This window comes from Colossoma macropomum, unplaced genomic scaffold (assembly GCF_904425465.1).
Source record: "Colossoma macropomum unplaced genomic scaffold, Colossoma_macropomum, whole genome shotgun sequence".
NCBI lineage: Eukaryota > Metazoa > Chordata > Actinopteri > Characiformes > Serrasalmidae > Colossoma > Colossoma macropomum.
In genome coordinates, this window is record NW_023494792.1 from 14,941,703 (window position 1) to 14,959,696 (window position 17,994).

General features: G+C 37.9%; 3 protein-coding genes across 5 annotated transcripts in view; 1 reads left to right on the forward strand and 2 right to left on the reverse strand.

The window, feature by feature from the left end:
* Positions 1 to 1,716, forward strand: part of wasla (WASP like actin nucleation promoting factor a) — a 23,639-nt gene extending 21,923 nt beyond the window's left edge. For all 3 annotated transcript variants that reach the window (XM_036576150.1, XM_036576152.1, XM_036576151.1), the window contains one exon: positions 560 to 1,716. In XM_036576150.1, the coding sequence (XP_036432043.1) occupies positions 560 to 621 (62 nt within the window). In that variant the 3' untranslated portion in view covers positions 622 to 1,716. The remainder of the gene's footprint in view (positions 1 to 559) is intronic.
* On the reverse strand, positions 709 to 6,231 carry lmod2a (leiomodin 2 (cardiac) a). The gene is made up of 3 exons (XM_036576153.1): positions 5,865 to 6,231; positions 3,178 to 4,419; positions 709 to 2,355 (listed from the first exon to the last, which is right to left on the reverse strand). Exons 1-3 carry the CDS (start codon positions 6,138 to 6,140, stop codon positions 2,329 to 2,331), a joined length of 1,545 nt encoding a protein of 514 aa, XP_036432046.1. The 5' UTR covers positions 6,141 to 6,231; the 3' UTR covers positions 709 to 2,328.
* Positions 6,232 to 7,928: 1,697 nt separating this feature from the next.
* asb15a (ankyrin repeat and SOCS box containing 15a) lies at positions 7,929 to 16,343 on the reverse strand. The gene is given in 12 exon segments (XM_036576149.1): positions 7,929 to 8,440; positions 9,854 to 10,007; positions 10,094 to 10,239; positions 10,242 to 10,627; positions 10,828 to 10,999; positions 12,125 to 12,358; positions 12,361 to 12,369; positions 12,502 to 12,660; positions 14,079 to 14,210; positions 14,402 to 14,439; positions 14,549 to 14,650; positions 16,254 to 16,343. Coding segments are annotated over 11 exon segments (1,689 nt in total). The 5' UTR covers positions 14,647 to 14,650; positions 16,254 to 16,343; the 3' UTR covers positions 7,929 to 8,279.
* Positions 16,344 to 17,994: the final 1,651 nt, after the last annotated feature.

The following is a 17,994-nucleotide window of genomic DNA, read 5'->3' on the forward strand; positions in this document are numbered from 1 at the left end:
TACAAGTGGCCTTTAGGGAGAAACCACTAGTAAAATCAAACATTCACATTAGGTGTTATGAAATTACACACATAAAGGAATGCAACAGAAAGAATCATAAAATAATAATGAAAGAAAAGCTAAATAATAAATATCAAGCACTATAAATCTTGGTAGATAATAGTATCTCTATAGATTTCAGTGCTATACCAAGACCACTAGGGGGAGACTGCAACTTTTGTTGCTAGAGGTTGATGACAGTGGAAAGGCGAGGAGTAAAAACAGAACTTTTGACATTGTTCAGTTATTAGATTTGAGTGAAACTGGAGCTTCATGAAGCTGCAAATAATGCAACAAATTATTGTCTGTAAGTGATAATTACTATATTGAACCTGGGGAGCACTGCGTTTTGCTTCAATTTAATGTATTCACACCCAACATATAACCAGCCTTTTAACTGCAAAACATGTTATCTTGTATCTGTTACCTTATAGAAATATTATTTGCATGTGCCGTAGAGTAAATAGTTCAGTAATAGAATCTTGAATAATATGGTAAAACAATTTCTTTCGGTCCCCAGATGAAGATGAGGATGATGACGAGGATGAAGACTTTGAGGACGATGATGAATGGGATGATTAGTCCTTGTCTCCTTATGCTAACCCCACTGAGTAGAATAATTGACACTAAATTCTCACCTTTCCAAATTGTACTCAAATTCTGTACATGTTCTTTCAAATCGCTGTATATTTTTGTTGCCTTTTTTTTTTTAATAATTTGTGCAATACCTCATATAATCTGTAAAGTATTGTCATGTATCCTATGTAAAGTAATCTCCTGGAATAACCATGTGAAGTTTAAAGCCAGGATGGGTTTTCTTGACTTGTTGATTTGAATGTTTTTGTTCCCTCGTTGATGAGGAAAGGGAGATGGACAGGATCCTCTACGTTCTTGTTAATTGTTGATTAATGATTGAAAACGCTATTTTCATACCCTACTTTTCTGTACCTTCGATTTTCTTATTCAAATCCTAGTTTAGCACTCTACGTTTTGGTAAGAGGTTCTTCTATCAGAATATTTAATCCCTCCACCCACCCACCCACTTCTGTATCGTTACTATGTAAATGTACACTAGGCTGATATACTACAGTTGTTCTGTTTTGCACGGATGTCAAAATGAAGGTCACTACAAGACGACACTACATTTGTTGCATTCTCACCAGTTATTCCCTGTGATTCTTCTTGCAAGGATAAGGTTTCACTTAGACTGCACGTCACACAATAGACAGTTTTGAGGTTTTTTTTTTTCATTTCTTGCTTTATGATATTGAAAAAGATAACGCTGTAGTTTGAACCTGGCAAAGTTGTGAATGCAGCTTGCTTCTGGATATGGTCATCACTGAATCATAGTGATCGTCATGGTGATCATTCCCCAATAACAGGTTTTTATTAAAGTCATATCATGAATAAAGCACTACACAAAGCATTCAATGAATTTAAACCATTTACTAGAAGCTTTTAAAAAGCCAATGCTTGACTGACAACTACATGCAAGGTAAACCCAAGGTAAGAACCTCTGTGTAGCAATTAATGCTGTTTTAACAGTGTTTGAGTTTCGCTGTCCTTCAAGGATTGTGCTGCATTAAAACGATAAAACTGACTTCAAACCTTACAAATGGGTTGGAATGTGGAATGAAAACATTAAATTGTATACTTAAATAAATGATAATATTGGTTCATTTTCTCAGTCATTTGTGGTGCCTTGAAGTTGATTGTGTCAAGTAGAAAATTATATCAAAACCATGTATCTCCATTGTTTGTACATCATTTCAGCACAACAGCTACTCTTTACATTGTGTGGACATTTCACGAATAGACCAATAGAAATGTTCTAAAAATCTCATTTGGAGTTTTGCATCTTGTTAATATGTCTTTGATAAACATAAAACTTTGAAATTGCTCATTATATAAGTACATCCAGGCCACAAAATGCAAAAAAATCAACAGGCTTAATGTGTCAGGTGGCGTGAGTTATTGTTCACTCATTATTTTTCATCTTTTCCACTATTATTGAAAATGACCTTCCATATGCCATATACCTGGCTTCTTCCAAATCTGCAGTGGCCTAATGCCGTAGTTCTGTTATAATCGAGTCCCAGTATTCAAAGAAATGTATGCACTAGTGTTATTTTTAGGATCACCAAAGAAGGTGCAGCAAAATATTTAAACATTACACTTTTTCATTGATTAAAAAAAAAGATTAGTCTTAATGTAATTTATATTCAATGCCACTGAAAACGAGTTTGTGTGTGAGAGACCATCTTTGTTGAGCGTCTTGCTAATGTTGCATCATGAACACTGATGTAGGACTTTAACCTGCAAGAAAGAAGATTTACATGTTACTCATTTCTTACAGACTACTGTATTTTTACAATGAACCTGAGGAATTTAGTGTGAGCATCCAGTAATACACTATATGTCCAAAAGTATCCAGGCATTCATTCTGATTAGTAAATTCCACCACTTTAAGGTGCTCCAATTGCTGACACAGGCATTCAACTGCCCACAGAACTTGTATGATCTCCGTATTAAAAAAATTGCCAATAGAACTTGACACTGCAGCAGCTACACATAAGCTCAAGTTAATATGCCTAATAACCAAGCTTCAGCTTGGGGTTATAAACCCTCCCCAGCGTTGGGCTGTGGAGCAGAGGAACTGTGTTCTCTTGAGTGATGGAGCTCCATCCAATACCTTTGAGATGAGCTGGAGTGATGCTTGTGATCCAAAAAGAATCATTCAATATCAGTACCTGACCTTACTAATGCTCTTGTGGCTAAATGCAATCAAATCCTTACAGTAATCTTTCAACATCTAGCATAAACCCCTCCCTGACGTGTAGACTGTCTGGGAACAAACTCCCTAATAATATCCATGTTTTTATTTATTTATTTATTTTTCTTTCTTTTTCAGAAGAAACACTGAATGAGCAGGTGTCTAAACTTTTGGACACATAATGTATGTGTAGTAGCCTGTCTACTGACTATGTGACATCTTACGAATCACGTTTGTATTCTGTAGTTCAGGCTCACGAATGTTGGTGTTTTTGCTACCACATCACCAGTACTAATATCTTTGCTTAAGTGGGCATTTATGTGAGGCTTTGCTTTAAATGATTTGTACAAAAGTTGAATGCTTACCTTTGTGAGTGTTGTCATGCGGCTGCTACGGATTGCTGCCATGAGATCACCGTGTACTGACCGCTGACCATTTCTGTCTTCCTGGTTTTTCCTGGATGGTGGTTTTAGTGCATGTTTCACATCCTTGTAGAGATCTCCACTCTCTCTTTCCTTTGTCTGGTTCCACATCTTTGTGTTTTGTTTGTTTTGGCCTTGATTATCTGCTGTGATCTCCTCCTGTGATTTTACTATTTCAGCAATCTTTCTGCTGGGCACATTCTTCTCTTTTTGCACGTGGGCTAGCTGTGGTTTAGGTTTAGGAAGGGAATTGCGCTCCTGCCCTTGGGAAGATGTGACCAATCTCTTGTCAGGTGTGTTTTGGGGGTTTGAAGTTCCATTTTTTATAGTATGACTTGTTTGATCTATTGTTTCTTCTGTCTTTTCTGACTGTCTTCGTAACTGCAGTCGTGTTTGTCTCTGGCGGTCCTGGTTGCGGGTCAGGATGCTGGTTGCACTCATCCTGGGGCCTGGCAGGTCAAACTGGTATCCCAGCTTTAGTAGGGTGGTGTTCTCTCTTAGAAGATTTACCATCTCCATCTCCACCTGGCCTCCACAGATGTGCCGCTGGTTGTGGAAGCGGAGCTCTACAAGGCTGGTGTTCTGCTGGAGAGACCTGAGCAAGGCCAAGATTCCTCTTCCTGAGATAAAGTTGGATTCAATGTTAAGGCTGGTGATGTAGTAGTTCTTCTTTATGGTGTTGGCCAAGGCAAAGGCTACCTGGTCATCTGCGTGGGTGTTGGCAAGGCTGAAGACCCGAACATGCGTGTTGGAGGTCAAAGCCTCCGCAAAACTAATCAGCATCTGCTGGGAAATGTTGTCAATGTTATTCAGGTTGACCTCACTCACAGATTCATCATTCTTCAGGATCTTCTCCAGGATCCCATCAGTATCAGTGGAATTCTTGCTCGCTCCCTCTGGGATCACATTAAAGTTTGAGTCTACTTGACGGATGTCTCTTCTTGTCCTGCCGAGTTTGCCTCTGCAGTTGCCGTTGCTGCCCGTATTCCTGCAGTCTGGTTGAGATGACTTGATAAACATCTGGTTGCAGTTCTTCACTTTTTTTAAATTTCCATGTCTTTTATTTTGTGGTTCCTCCTCCTCTTGGTTGTTGAGAAGACTCTGTGTCCCTGGAGAGGCCTCAGTGTCACTCTCACTTAAACATTCCTCTTCACTCTTATCTGTCTGGCTCTCATCCATGTTCTCCTGTGTACCATCATGGAATGGAAAATGAGGTTGAGCCCTGGCATACTTCCCACCCTGAGACCTAATGAGGAATACCCCATCAACCCCCCTAATGCTGCTGTCAGTCACTCTGAAATAAAGTATCTTGGCTACTTTATCCCTGACTTGAACTGTAGGGTTAAAGAATGGGGCACTTGTAGTTTAACAGTTTAACACCCTGCATTTCAAAATGTTCAAATAGAAGTTTAATCTTTCCAAATAAAAACTTTGTGTTACTACTTGCATAGTTAAGTTCAAAGCTCTGTTTTTTTATCTTGAGATGATCTTTAAATGGCCTAAAGTTTGAAGATAAGAACAACTTGTCACAAATTGAATGTCATATAAACAGTGATATAGTACCCTGCTACATTCTATTTGTGTTTTTTAGTATGCTGTTAAATATGTGTGCAGTGTATCATGTTATATGTTTATGACAGTAGCCTTACACAGCCCCACACATATCAGCACGCAACTATGTATTTATTTCTTGTTAGCTGCTCTGCATTACTTGTCGCTGGTTTTCAAATCACACATTAAAACATAGCTGATTGCCATTTATGAAAATATTTTCAATATCTCTCTTTAAAACATTTCCAAAACTTTTTCCTCACCTTACCAGATCGTGATTTTCACAGCTCTTGACAAAATGGATGAACGTTGAGAGAAATTGTTTTTATGTGGCATTTTGTTTACTGCACTGACCCATAATTTAACACTGTGCCAACCAGCCCCTGTGCTAACCAACTCTGTTGTCCTTTGTTTTTATGGATTAAAGGAGAATTCCACCAATATTTCAAATTTCTGCATATTTTAGTTGTTGAGCTGTTGAGCAAACAAAGTCATACAGAATGTTCTGATGTAAAGTGACTCATTAAGGGGCAACTTTCTCAGATTTCCTTAGAGTGGTGGTGTTAGGAATTGTTAGGAAAGGTTGCAATGTTTGCAGCACAAATATAGACATTTTCCACAATGACCAGTGAACCTCCACGTGTCTTCTTAGTTTTTACATGTAATGTTGATATTGGTATAATAAAAAATATAAAAAAAAATTGTGGGCTATTTTGCTGCAATTCCCTGCATGTACCTCTCTGCCATAAATGAATTTTTGAGAAATACATTTTAAGCCAAAACCTTCTCAAAACTAACATATTCATAACTATTTCATGTAAGAACTTTCAGTGAGGGAGCTTTTAGAAGCGTTAAACTCTTTAGATGTCTGGTTCCTATCACCACCACTGTGAAAAATTCTGACTGAGTAAGTTTCTCTAAAACACTGCATTTCAGATCAAACCCATCAGAATGACTTTATTTACATCTTAACCATTTAATTATGCTGAAATTTCTTTAAGAAAACTTTCAGTATGAGGTCCTATTACTTGTGCATACCTGCATCACTTCAGTATAGCCTCTTTTTAGCTACCACTCACCTGTTGATGGACATATTCTGACCTTTCCGTCTCGAGCAGTTTGTGAGTGTCATTCTGCCAGTGCTTCAGCAGAGCTTCCCTGCAGAAAGTTCCTGTCGGCTGCTTGGCCGTTTGATCCCTCTGCCTCAGTCCAATGGGAGTGTTTTCATCTGGATCGATGTCAGCCATTTCTCTTTCCAGTTCCTGTAGCTCTTCGTTGGTGAGGGTGGCCAAAAGTTCATCCTCATCCACATCTTCGTATTTATGAAGCTCCTTTCTGTACCCAAAACTGCTCATAGTACTAACAGTATTGGTTTGCTCTCCTCTGAATGCGTCTAATAGCTCTGAGAGTTTGTGTGAGGAAACCACACCCTGCACTGGGATATAAGTGTGTGTCAGAGCCAGAAAAGCCCACTGTTAATCTAATCTATGAGCCCACTAAAGGAGATTAAGGGAGGGGATGCAGAATAAATTGTCGTCTCCATGTGATGAAATGGGGGAGGAGGATAGGGTTTCATAAAGACCGTGAACCCATTTAGTTATGGTCAACAGCTGATAAGTGAGAAAAACATTTTAGCTAGGCCTCACAGAGACATCAAAGAACAATCTAAACTGTACTGTGAGTGGCACATATTGTATGGCTTTAGATGGAACTGCTGTCATTTTGGTGGTCTTAACTCTTGGAACATTACGCTGCAGTGTCTTTGACCAAATATTCACTTCATATCTGTGAATAAATGACTTTGGGCTGAATGGAACTGCAAGCTAGCAGAAAATTACTCTTGAGTTACTAGCACAGTGTTGCTTTGAAGGCTGAAAAGTTTGGGCACCCTGGTCAAATGACATGTTAAAATACACAATTACTGTTTATTTGGTGAATTCATATGTTTATTTTATTTTATTTTTTCAATATGTTAAGCTCAAGCTCAAGCAAGTGAATAGAAACTGTGCACCAGAATGTGCAGAAAAATGCCATATGTAAGTTTGTTCTCCGTAGAGGATTCTTATACTTATTTTTACTTAGAAAATCAACCAAACAATTTGACTGGGGGTTCAAACTTTTACATGTGACTGTGCACATCAGTAAAAGTATGAGTAATTTGTCATAATCTTACTCAGTTAAAAGTGGAAGTATGGAGCCAAATATGTACTTGAAAAACATTTAGAAGTATCAGTAGGTATCAACTTAAAATATACAAGTAAACAAGTATCAACTGAAGCATGTCATTTTACATGTAAATATTTTACCAAATAAATTAGAAGTTGTTTGTCTTTGTTGATTGTTGTGACTTGTCAGTGGTATTAGTTCTAGGTACTAGGTGGTACAAAGACAAATTAGCATAGTTGTGGGAAGTATAATTTTACCATGATATGATTTTGGTTGTGGTGGTACTGTCGCCTTACAGCAAGAAGGGCCTGGGTTTGATTCCTCGACCGGGCCCAGCGGGTCCTTTCTGTGTGGAGTTTGCATGTGTTTGTTTGGATATTTTAATAAAAAAAAATAATTCAAACAGGTAATGAGTACTTTGAAGGTCTCAATGAAATTACAAGTTTTGTCCTCTGCAAAATAAACAAGTGTAAAAGAATAAGTATTTATTTTCAATAAAAAAGTACAGATCTTCCCAAACAATATTTAAGTACAGTAACAAAGTTTAATTACTCAAGTATTTTCCACTCCTGGATATCAGACATATTATTCAATATCTTAATCATGATTATATGAGGGAAAATGGGAGAAACACTCAGACTATCACGATGACATCACTCATCGTGATGAGAGAGTGTTTGAGACTCTGACTTTGGGTCATTGATCAATGTGAACCAATTCAGGCCAAACCTCCATATGAAATGATCTCAGTAGATTGTTCAGAACCCACCTTCAGATCATGAGTTACATGGTGAGCCAAGAAATATTTTTCTGCCAGCTTACTGTGCATGTTTGCTGATGTCAACGGCTCATTGAGTTATTAATAGTTACAGCAGTGCTGCTTTCATTTTTAAAAAGCAGATCATTCCCTGCAGACTGAAGAGTATGACTGTATTGTGTCAAACTGCCACATACACACAGCTCACGGACATGCTTCACAGCTCTTTATTGACAAAAACATGGAGTCGATTATTTACAGTCTAAGTCGGGCAACAAAAAGTCTAACAATTTCCAAACATCTATGAAACAGTGCACATTCTGGTCACTCTTCAGATTTAGCACCAAGAACATATAATCCTTTACACATGTTCACCTTTAAGACTATTTGTGAAATAAGAGTTCTACTTATGCTCTTTGAACCAACAAAGTGACAACAATATACATACAAAGACAGTTTAGTGTTGTATCTACTCTGCTGATGATCTAATTCAGTGCATCTGCAGTACAGTTTACATATCAGCTGCTCATTTAGTATCTTTAGAGATACTAGAGAGAAAATGATCAGTCATCTAGACTCTGCCGTACAGGTCGTACTCCTTATACATCAGGAAGCCCTGAAGTCCAGGTGGGAAAGGAGCAGAGCTGAAGTTGGCTGGGTCACCCAGTCGCTTTGGAGTCATTCTTCTCCTGATCTCCAGTCTGCACATGTGCTTCAGCGCACGAGGATTTCCTGGAGTTCACACACAGAAAGAGACATGAACTGCAGCTGAGGGTTTTTACGTTAAGCTGTTGTAAGCAGTGCATCATTTTAAAGGAATGACTCAGCCAAACACACTAACAATGAAGGGTAACAGCCACCAATTACCATGACTGCATTTACATAATGATAATGGGTTGCTGTTTACTTTCATTTATTGTTAGTATCATTTATTGTGAATTTGCCTTTCTGTAAGGGCTCATATCCTACATGTTTCTTGTATTTTATTATTTTATTATTTTATTGTGTCGTATTTTGTAGAGGTCCCATGATGTCTGTGTGGTTTTATGAACCAAACCAGTAATAATTTCTCTTAATTACATGTTTTGAATTAATCCTTCTTATTATATATGTATTAAGTATCATTTTTACGTGACCATTTTTAACCTCTCTTTATGCCTGAGAATTAAATAGGCTGTTTTGTCACAATACATTTAAGACTGATCTAAACCACCAAAGTTTGAAATCACTCTTCAAAAGTTTAGAATCAATGTTTTCAATAACGAAAATTAATACGATAATTAATATGAAACCAATTTTGTTGTAGATAAATGTATAAAATGATCCTAATATGGTAGCCCTGTGCAACTTCACAGGTTTTTGGTAATAAGTAGTAGAAGCTGCAAATGAAAATTAAGTATAGTTGTGCCCAGAAAGATGAACAGAGCTGTAGATTAATCTAAAATTAGTGAGAAAGCTGCATAGCATAGTGATCTAATTTATTACAATTAATTAATGTAATTAATATCCAAATTCTTCATATTTCAAAAATGGCAATCAAATCTCAAAGCAGATAACCAGACATAAAATGAATGTAAATAGATAATTACAGTATATTATTTATCATTTAATAATTTATTATAAACAGAATTGCTGAAATATTTAATAATGCATTTAAAGATACATTCTGATGAATAATTTGTAAGGTTTAAATCCACACTGCATTAGTTATTCTTGTAGTAAAATAACAAAAAGCTTGTTACAATGGAAAGTGATACCAAACATTTGAACAGTAGTTTATGTAAATAAGCTTCATTCTGACTGGCTGCTTTCAGAAAGCAGTCCAGGCTGAAACGCTCCTTATAACTTCAGTGTGATTGGGTGGGGCTAAACTGATGAAAAGGTGGATATATGAAAATGAGTTGGTTTTCATGACATCACAGAAACAATGAACAATTAACTACAGGCGTAGTTTCCATATATGGACTGTGTGGACTGAGGAGTGAACAATACACTTTGAAACTAGCAGTGTTTACCTACTGCATTAGTTATCAAGTTTTTTTTTTCAAAACTGTGAAGACATTTTGGTTTCCATGATAAGAGCCCTTAAAATGTTATCCAAAACAAACAAAGTGCAAAATTTGTGTCATAGTTTTGATTGTTCACCTAAGATGTCACAGATTTCTGGCCATTCTTTGTGCTTCTCCAGAACCATTTTCAGCTTTGAGCAGATGGGGACGTAGCAGACATAGTCCAGAAGAACCTGCACAGCTCTTCCTGCATACTGCACCAGCCACGAGACACTGATGAAGTCACAAAACTGCACACAAGACGAGACGGAGATGGAGGGTGAACTTAATAATATAAACAGGATTCTATTAGTAGTGAACCAGACTATAAACTCACAGGGATCTTTTCAGTTGTATTGTCTGAGTGATGACTATTGTTGCTCCATGAGTCATGAAGACAGCTGAAGCATTTTTCTGCATCATAGCCGCAGTTCAGCAGCATTCGCATCATCATCTCGTCCCTGAGGCAGTACTGTAGCGCTGTGGGAACGCTGTGTCACTGACTGCTGTGAAGTAGCAGTTCACATCAGCCTGGCTGGCCAAGAGCAGCTTGACTATCTCATATCTCCCAGCTCTCACTGCCACTAGGAGGCAGCTCAGGGGATCCAGGTCAGGTTTAGCACCAGCATTCAGCAACAGCTCAGCACAAGTGATGTCTCCATTGGAGACAGCGAAGAACAAGGGGCTTCTCCTCATGTCCCCATAATTTTCAGATATGTGCTGGTCTAGAAGAGCATTGACATCAAAGCCTTTCTCCAGGAGAAGTTCAAGGCACTGGACATGGCCACCATCTGCTGCTGAGTGCACTGGGCTCTGGCCAGAAAGTCTGAGGGCCCTTCTTGTGGTAATAGGAATCAACATTTTCAAGACCCTAAAGATAATAAAAAGGTTATGGACATTCCTTATGTACATTCTTTAAAGTAATGGCACCATTGGAGTGGTCCTTTGGAGTGATGAAGAATCACTCCTTATCAAAACTTTCAGTGGACAGTTCTTCTAACATTTAACCATAATGAAGAATCAGATATTGTTGCAGAAAGTGACAGTTAAACTTCTCTCTGAGGTACTCACAGATAGTGCCCTTCATAAGCTGCTCGATGGATAGGAAGCTGTGAGGAGAGATTAGGGATATTTGGATTGGCCCCATTTTGAATGAGAAGGTCGACACAGTCGGGATTACCAGAGCCAGCAGCATCATACAGAACACTGTCACCATTCGGTGCCTGAACATTCACATCAGCACCTGTTGGTGTGGAAAGAAAATACTGCCATCAGTTCAGAGTTGGATACTTCCATATTTCTTAGCAAATGAGCCATAAAACGAAAATCTAATTTACACAGGTTTCCTCATACTCCAAATGTAATCTGTAGAAATCTTCTTTACCTGATTTCTGACACTATATGACATATAGTACTGTGCAAAAGTCAAAGACCACCATTTCATTTATTCCCAGTCAAAATGGCCATTATGTATGTAGGTTATTCATTTTTCAAAAATTAACAGACAATGACATAGAATCCTGAACAACCAAATGTAATATCAGATGTTTCTGTATTTATTGTGTCCACTCTTTGCCTTTATTACAGGTTCCATTCTTTTCAGGAGACTTGCTTTCAGTCCAAAAACCTGCAAGAATATTTTTTCCACATCTTCAAAGTTCAGTGAGAAGTTGGTTGCATTTTCTGCTTCTCATGATTCACGTAATCTCAAACACATTCAGTGGTGTTGAGGTCTGGACTCTGGGGTGGTCAGTCTATAGTTCTGAACACCAGCAGCTTCTTTGATTGATTTGCAAATTTTCTTCTTTTTTATTTATTTTCATTTCTCAGTAACACCTTAGGAGTCCCATTTTCTCTCAATCTTTTAATAATCATTTGAACTGCAGTTTTGGAAGCTCCTGTTTTTCACCTTTTCTTTTGACTTTCTCCTCCTTTATGCAAGTACATTATCTTATATCAAATCTCTTCAGATGAAGCTCCTGAAAATTAACTTGTATTTAATGGTCATGTGACTGAAAATTAAATAAATAATCTGTAGTCTATGACTTTTGCACAGTACTGGACTTTTATTAAAAGGTAAAAAATAATGTGGCTAAAAAAGTCTTATAGTGTCAGAAACCACATACGCAAGTTTACTTGAGATTATGTAACAACTCTTTGTGGTCTGAGGCAAGTGTTTGATGATTCAGGCTTATGGTCTGCACAATGCTAATTGGTGGGATATAAGCTTCCTCTATCTGTTAGCAACATTAGCTTTGTAGCTCTAGTTTTACAGCACAAAACTAAAAAAGCAAACTTCAGACACCAAGCACATCATGGCTGAGTGACTACATTTTGTGGTAAGAGATTTTCATTTTGTGAATATTACCATTGTGAATGAGGATATCTAGCACTTCTGCCTGGGCATACTCTGCAGCGATGCCCATCGGGGTCACCCCACTCTGGTCTGTCTCTGAGACTTGGCCTCCGTGCTCCAGTAAAAGCTTGAGGATGTCAATGCTGCCCACTTTAGCAGCCTCGTGCATGGCTGTCCACTTCTTCAGGCAGACTTGGTTCACCCGTGCGCCTCGTGTTAAAAGTGCTAATACAATATCATACGCGTCTGTCTTACAGCTGCAACAGAACACACAGACAATATTTTAGAGTATTAATAGGGTGTAGATCATCTGTCTTTTACCTGTCATCCTGTGTTTCAATGTTCATGATTGTCTGGCTGGAAAATACAGATTAAAAAGCACTGGGTACCCAGCAGCAGAGGAGATTCATTCTTCCGATTGGTTCTGTGAGGAGAAGCTCCGTGTGCCAGCAAAGTCCGAACAATCTCCACCAGTCCAGCTTGAATAGCCAGAGTCAGAGGAGTCTCCCCATCTTCTGTTTCCTCATCAAGACTCAGCCTGTAAGAAGCTGGCAAACGAATTACTAGGAAGCCACTGGGTTATTCCATGCCAACTCACTTCAGGCCTGGCAGGTCACATCACGGATTGCCACAGAAAATATCAGGCATCTATTTTATTCATAAAACCATGTAAAATCTGTGCTCCAAATAGTTTATTAGCCATGACGTACAGTTTGTTCCAAGTTCTAAATAACAAATATTGAGTTTATCTGCTTACAGAATAATTAAACTAGGTAAGGTAAAGTTTGAATTGGGTATAAATACAACACTAAGGGCCATGGATTAAGCCTAGTCCATGTCTAAATTGCAGTGCTAAATTGCAGTGTTTAATATTTTCTGACAACACATTCATTAACGGAAGGGTGTATTTTTGATCATCCTCCTCCTCCAAATGTGTTAAGCAGGTAAGCATCCAGCTCCAAGCATGTTGAGCAGGTAAGCATTTCCTCCAAACGAATTGAGCAGGTAAGCATTCTCCTCCAAATGTGTTGAGCAGGTAAGCATTCTCCTCCAAATGTGTTAAGCGGGTAAGCATTCTCCTCCAAGCATGTTGAGCAGGTAAGCATTGTCCTCCAAATGTGTTGAGCAGGTAATCATCCTCCTCCAAATGGGTTGAGCAGATAAGCATTTCCTCCAAATGCATTGAGCAGGTAAGCACCCTCCTCCAAACACATTGAGCAGGTAAGCATCCTCCTCCAAACGCATTGAGCAGGTAAGCATTCTCCTCCAAATGCATTGAGCAGGTAAGCATTCTCCTCCAAACGCATTGAGCAGGTAAGCATTCTCCTCCAAATGCGTTGAGCAGGTAAGCATTGTCCTCCAAGTGCGTTGAGCAGGTAAGCATTGTCCTCCAAGCGTGTTGAGCAGTCCGATGACATTGTGTTAGCAGCAGTTCATAAAAAGTGTGGTGGCACTTCACATTTTAGAGTAAGCACATGTTAGCTTTCACGCTCCCAACTTGGATGAAATTGGCAAAAACTAAATTGGAGAGAAAACTGGGAAAATATATATATATATATATATATATATATATATATATATATATATATATATATATACACTTCAAATAAACTTACCAGTTTAAAGTTTAATTTTCTTTATTAAACTAGTTGATTTAAAGTGACAATACCAATACTCTGTTAAACTTAATATTTATGTGATTTTATAAAGTTTATAACTGAAACTATTTGGAGTACAGCTTTTGCATGGTTGCATCAGGTAGAAGTCTGATGGAAATCCGTGATGTGACCTATGATCAGGCTATAAGTGAATTGGCATGAAATAACCCCATTACAACTGAGCATAGGATTAGGACAACGTGTAGCTGTGAGATAATTACAGAAGAACTCTGTAATCTCTGGCTATTGCTGACCTCAATCACTTTCTTTGATTGTGCCTATGTACCTGTAACAGCTTTGTAGCTTACCATAGAGCACCATCTCAAGCACTTGGACTGACTGTTGTACTGCTGCTCTGTGGAGAGGGTACCAGCCTTTAGCGTCCACTTCCGTAAATGCAGCTGGGTAGTCAGACATCTCCTGGAGTGTAAACAGGTCACCTGGGATGAAAAAGACTGATTTTAGACTAGACATATTATTTTCTCATTGAAGCCACAGCTGAACATATTGCAGCTACGCACTGAATATTATGACAGACAAATGAAACAACTGCCTTTTCATGCATGCAGTTTATGCAAATTAATGAATGATGTTTGCAGCTTCACAGCAACCTTTTCCTAGCAAACTTTACCTCTTTTGATCGCATCCAAAATCTTTTGATTTTCCACACTAAAGTTTCAGCATAAAATAAAGGAAATTGTGAAAATGGCATGTACTGATATAAACAATAAGAGAGAATTAGAAAGGATCATTTTTCTCTTTGTTTATTGAATCATACCTTGCTGGGAAATCATTACTGTAGGACTCCTCAAGGCTCAGTTGGATTGCATAGTTAAGAAGCTGCTCGTCCTCGTCCACATCATCTGCAGCATCCATTATTCTGAGAAAAGGGAAGAATATTTTCATATACAAGAGCCTGTAGGTGGGCCTGTACTTACAACTACGTAACTTACATATTATTTTCTGAGTATTTATTTAGTGAATAATTTGTGTTAAAGGGCTCATATCACAGAAAACATAATGTTCCTCGCTTTTTGATCACAGTTTGATGTAGTACAAAAATACTGCTTCAATACATAACATTCACTTCCTAGTCCATAATGAGCTGTATAGTTTTTGTGATGTTACAAAAAACATGACATATATACAACAACAATAACAAGATATATTTCCCTAGTTAGCCCTGCTCATGCTAATGTTTACAAGAAGTGTTTAAAGCCCTGACTGCTTTTTTTTACAAGGCAGCCAATCAGAGCAGAGATCATTCACAGGTATAAGTCTGAAAGGAACAGTAATAAAAAACTCAGTGTAATTCTAAAGGATAAAGAGAGGTTCATGCAAAAATGAATGATTGAATGGTCATGTAAAAAGTGCATTATGGCTGTTTTTGGTGTATAAACACACACAGATGTATAAAATACACTAATGTAGAATGTAGACTGCAGGCCTTTTTGAAATTAGTAACTAAATAGTAAGACAGCAGACAGCAAAAAAATAATAAAATATAAGCTTATTTAGTATTTCACTGTTGTCAGAACAAAACCATGGAGAAGGAAAAAAACTTCTTTACTGTACTGTACTTTTAATGTACGTCAAAGGAACCAGACCAGGTCATTTTGGGCCATTTCTTTTGGTCCTTTCATCATGACATCTACACACAACATAAAGGGTAACAGACATTTTCAAATTATGTCAAAAACCGAAAAAGGACAAAAATGGAGATGCAAGGTTTTGTCCTGACAAAAGCAATTTTAAGAAGTGCCTGCAATTGTCATGTGTCATCATCTTAAATATACAGGCAGTTAATAGAACAACATTTATAGCCTGCCTAAAATGAGCTATGTCTAGAGTCTCTGCATGCTGCTGGCAAGACCATGTCTTGCTCGAAATAACTCTAAAGATGTACTGATCTGGTTCATGTGAGAGCAGAAACGTTAATCACTTTGCAGGGTTTCTGACATAAACTAATGCATTTGAACATTTCTGAATTTGTGCATATCCTGAAAAGGGTTTCAGATGTAAAAATAAATTAAAAAGGCACAACAGTAATAAGTGATGGCTGTGGGAGAATGTCTTGGCTGACCTTAATTTTGCAGTGCTATCTTGTGCAAAAGGGGTGTTCAAACAGTACAATTATGTTTAAATTAGCTCAGCTTTTGCTCACACTGGGTTACTGAAGATTTTGATGCTGGACATTTCCCCTGGAAAAGACAGTATTACTGTATATATTAATAGCAATACCATTTCAATAACTCCAAACAAGCATGGGGCACAGAAAAATCTCCAGTTTTGACAATATACATTAAACAAACACCTGCAGTGTTCATATCAATTCAGCTGGACACAAATACACTCTATAAGAGTAAATTCAACACTTGATATTTTGTTCTAAGCAAAACAATTGCCTCAAATAAAAGGACCCATATGGGTCACAATAAACCAGCTGAGGTCCATTCAATCGCAAACACATACACTAATCTCACCTTTTGAGATATAGTTCCAGTAAAGTCACGGGTCGTGTACTGCTTGGTTTAGCTGTGCCCTATCTAAACTGACTGCCCCCCACCCCGGACACCCTTTCACCACACATCTATTTTTGGCTGTCACCTGCTTTTGGGACTGCCACACACAACACTGAACTCAAGTGTTATGCTTCTGTGTTTGTGTACTTATTTTGGGTAATGATCTACAGAAGTTCATGAACAAATTTTAAATGACATTACTAAGACAAGAGTTTGCACCACACAGTGACTGACAGACCGAAAGGGAGATAACGTTAAGAAGAATGTCCAAAGCAACCTAAAGAGAGCTCTTCATTAGCTCTTCTTTGGTGTTTTTAGGCTTACATGTCAATGTTACTACACATCTTTCTCTTAAAGTAGGTCTTTCACGCACAAACAATGCAAAAATGAATAAAGTCATTATACAAAATTGTCCAGTAAGGTCATCTTGACACGCTGCAAGACAGGTTTTCACTTATTCTTGGTGTTTGCAGTTGCAGGCGCACAGCACAGTCATGACCTCTACCTGTCCACTGTGAAGATGTTGTCAGTGTCATTACTGACCTTATTAAACACCTTTAATGTATATACACGCACACACACATGCACACATTATCTACACTGCTTATCCTTCTGGGTCATTGGGTTGGGGGGGTGGTTGGAGCCTATCCCAGTGGAAGACCAGGTCACCAGTCCATCGCAGGACACCTTTAATGTACAACTAAGTAAATATATAAGCAAACAAACATGTATTATCAAGATATGTGAAAACGATCCTCTAAAGGAACACATGTATTTCATAAATAATCACCTCCAAAAAGTGAATAAAAGGATTTGTGATACACACAGTGGTTTCACTTGTTGAGACAATGACTTTAAATAATGACTTTATGTGCATTACGAAAAAGGATTGTTTTTAAACTGACATTGAGCTCCGACCAGATTGGTGAAGAGCCTTTCTTTGTTATCAGGATTCTCTGAACTCTGTTAGCAATTTTAATAATGTAGGTCAGTCAAGTCTTGACCTAAAAATACCTACTGATACTTGCATGACACTTATATATTCAGCAGGATCATTTGGAAATATTAAGATTACACTTACAGACATCAACCTTCATATGCAGCAAGATGAGCAGAAAGGCGCTGAGAGAAGATCCATTTTTCTAACAGACAGCTGATATAGTCTGTATTGATTGAAGCTGCTGTATCTACCGAAACACTCTTGTCATTGAGTGGCAACATCTGTGGGGCGATCACACCAGTACCAGTAGATTTAGTGGATTTGAAGGTTTGAATTTCATTCACCAGTGCTCTGTACATACATAAGACTCACTCTGTATACTATACACACTTAAAAATGATGGATCTTCAAGGGCTCTTCAGTAAATAAAATGGTTATATAAAGAACCATGAACTTGCAAAGAACCCTTTGCATGATTAAAGGGTTTTTGCACCATGAAAAGGTTCTTTGGATTGACAGAGAATGTTGTAGATGGTTCTTTATAAAACCTTTTTGAAAAAGGTTCTATATATCACCAAACAGGGTTCTTCTACTGTTAGTTTGCCAGGCTTGTAACAATAGCAAAGTTACAGTTAATATGTAAATGTTAAGCTTGTATGTATCATTTTGTTTTTCTGTTCTGTTATAAATGATTATTCGCAATAAAACATTTCTAATTGTGTCTGATCTGTGTGTCTGATCAAGAAAAAGATCTTTAAAGCG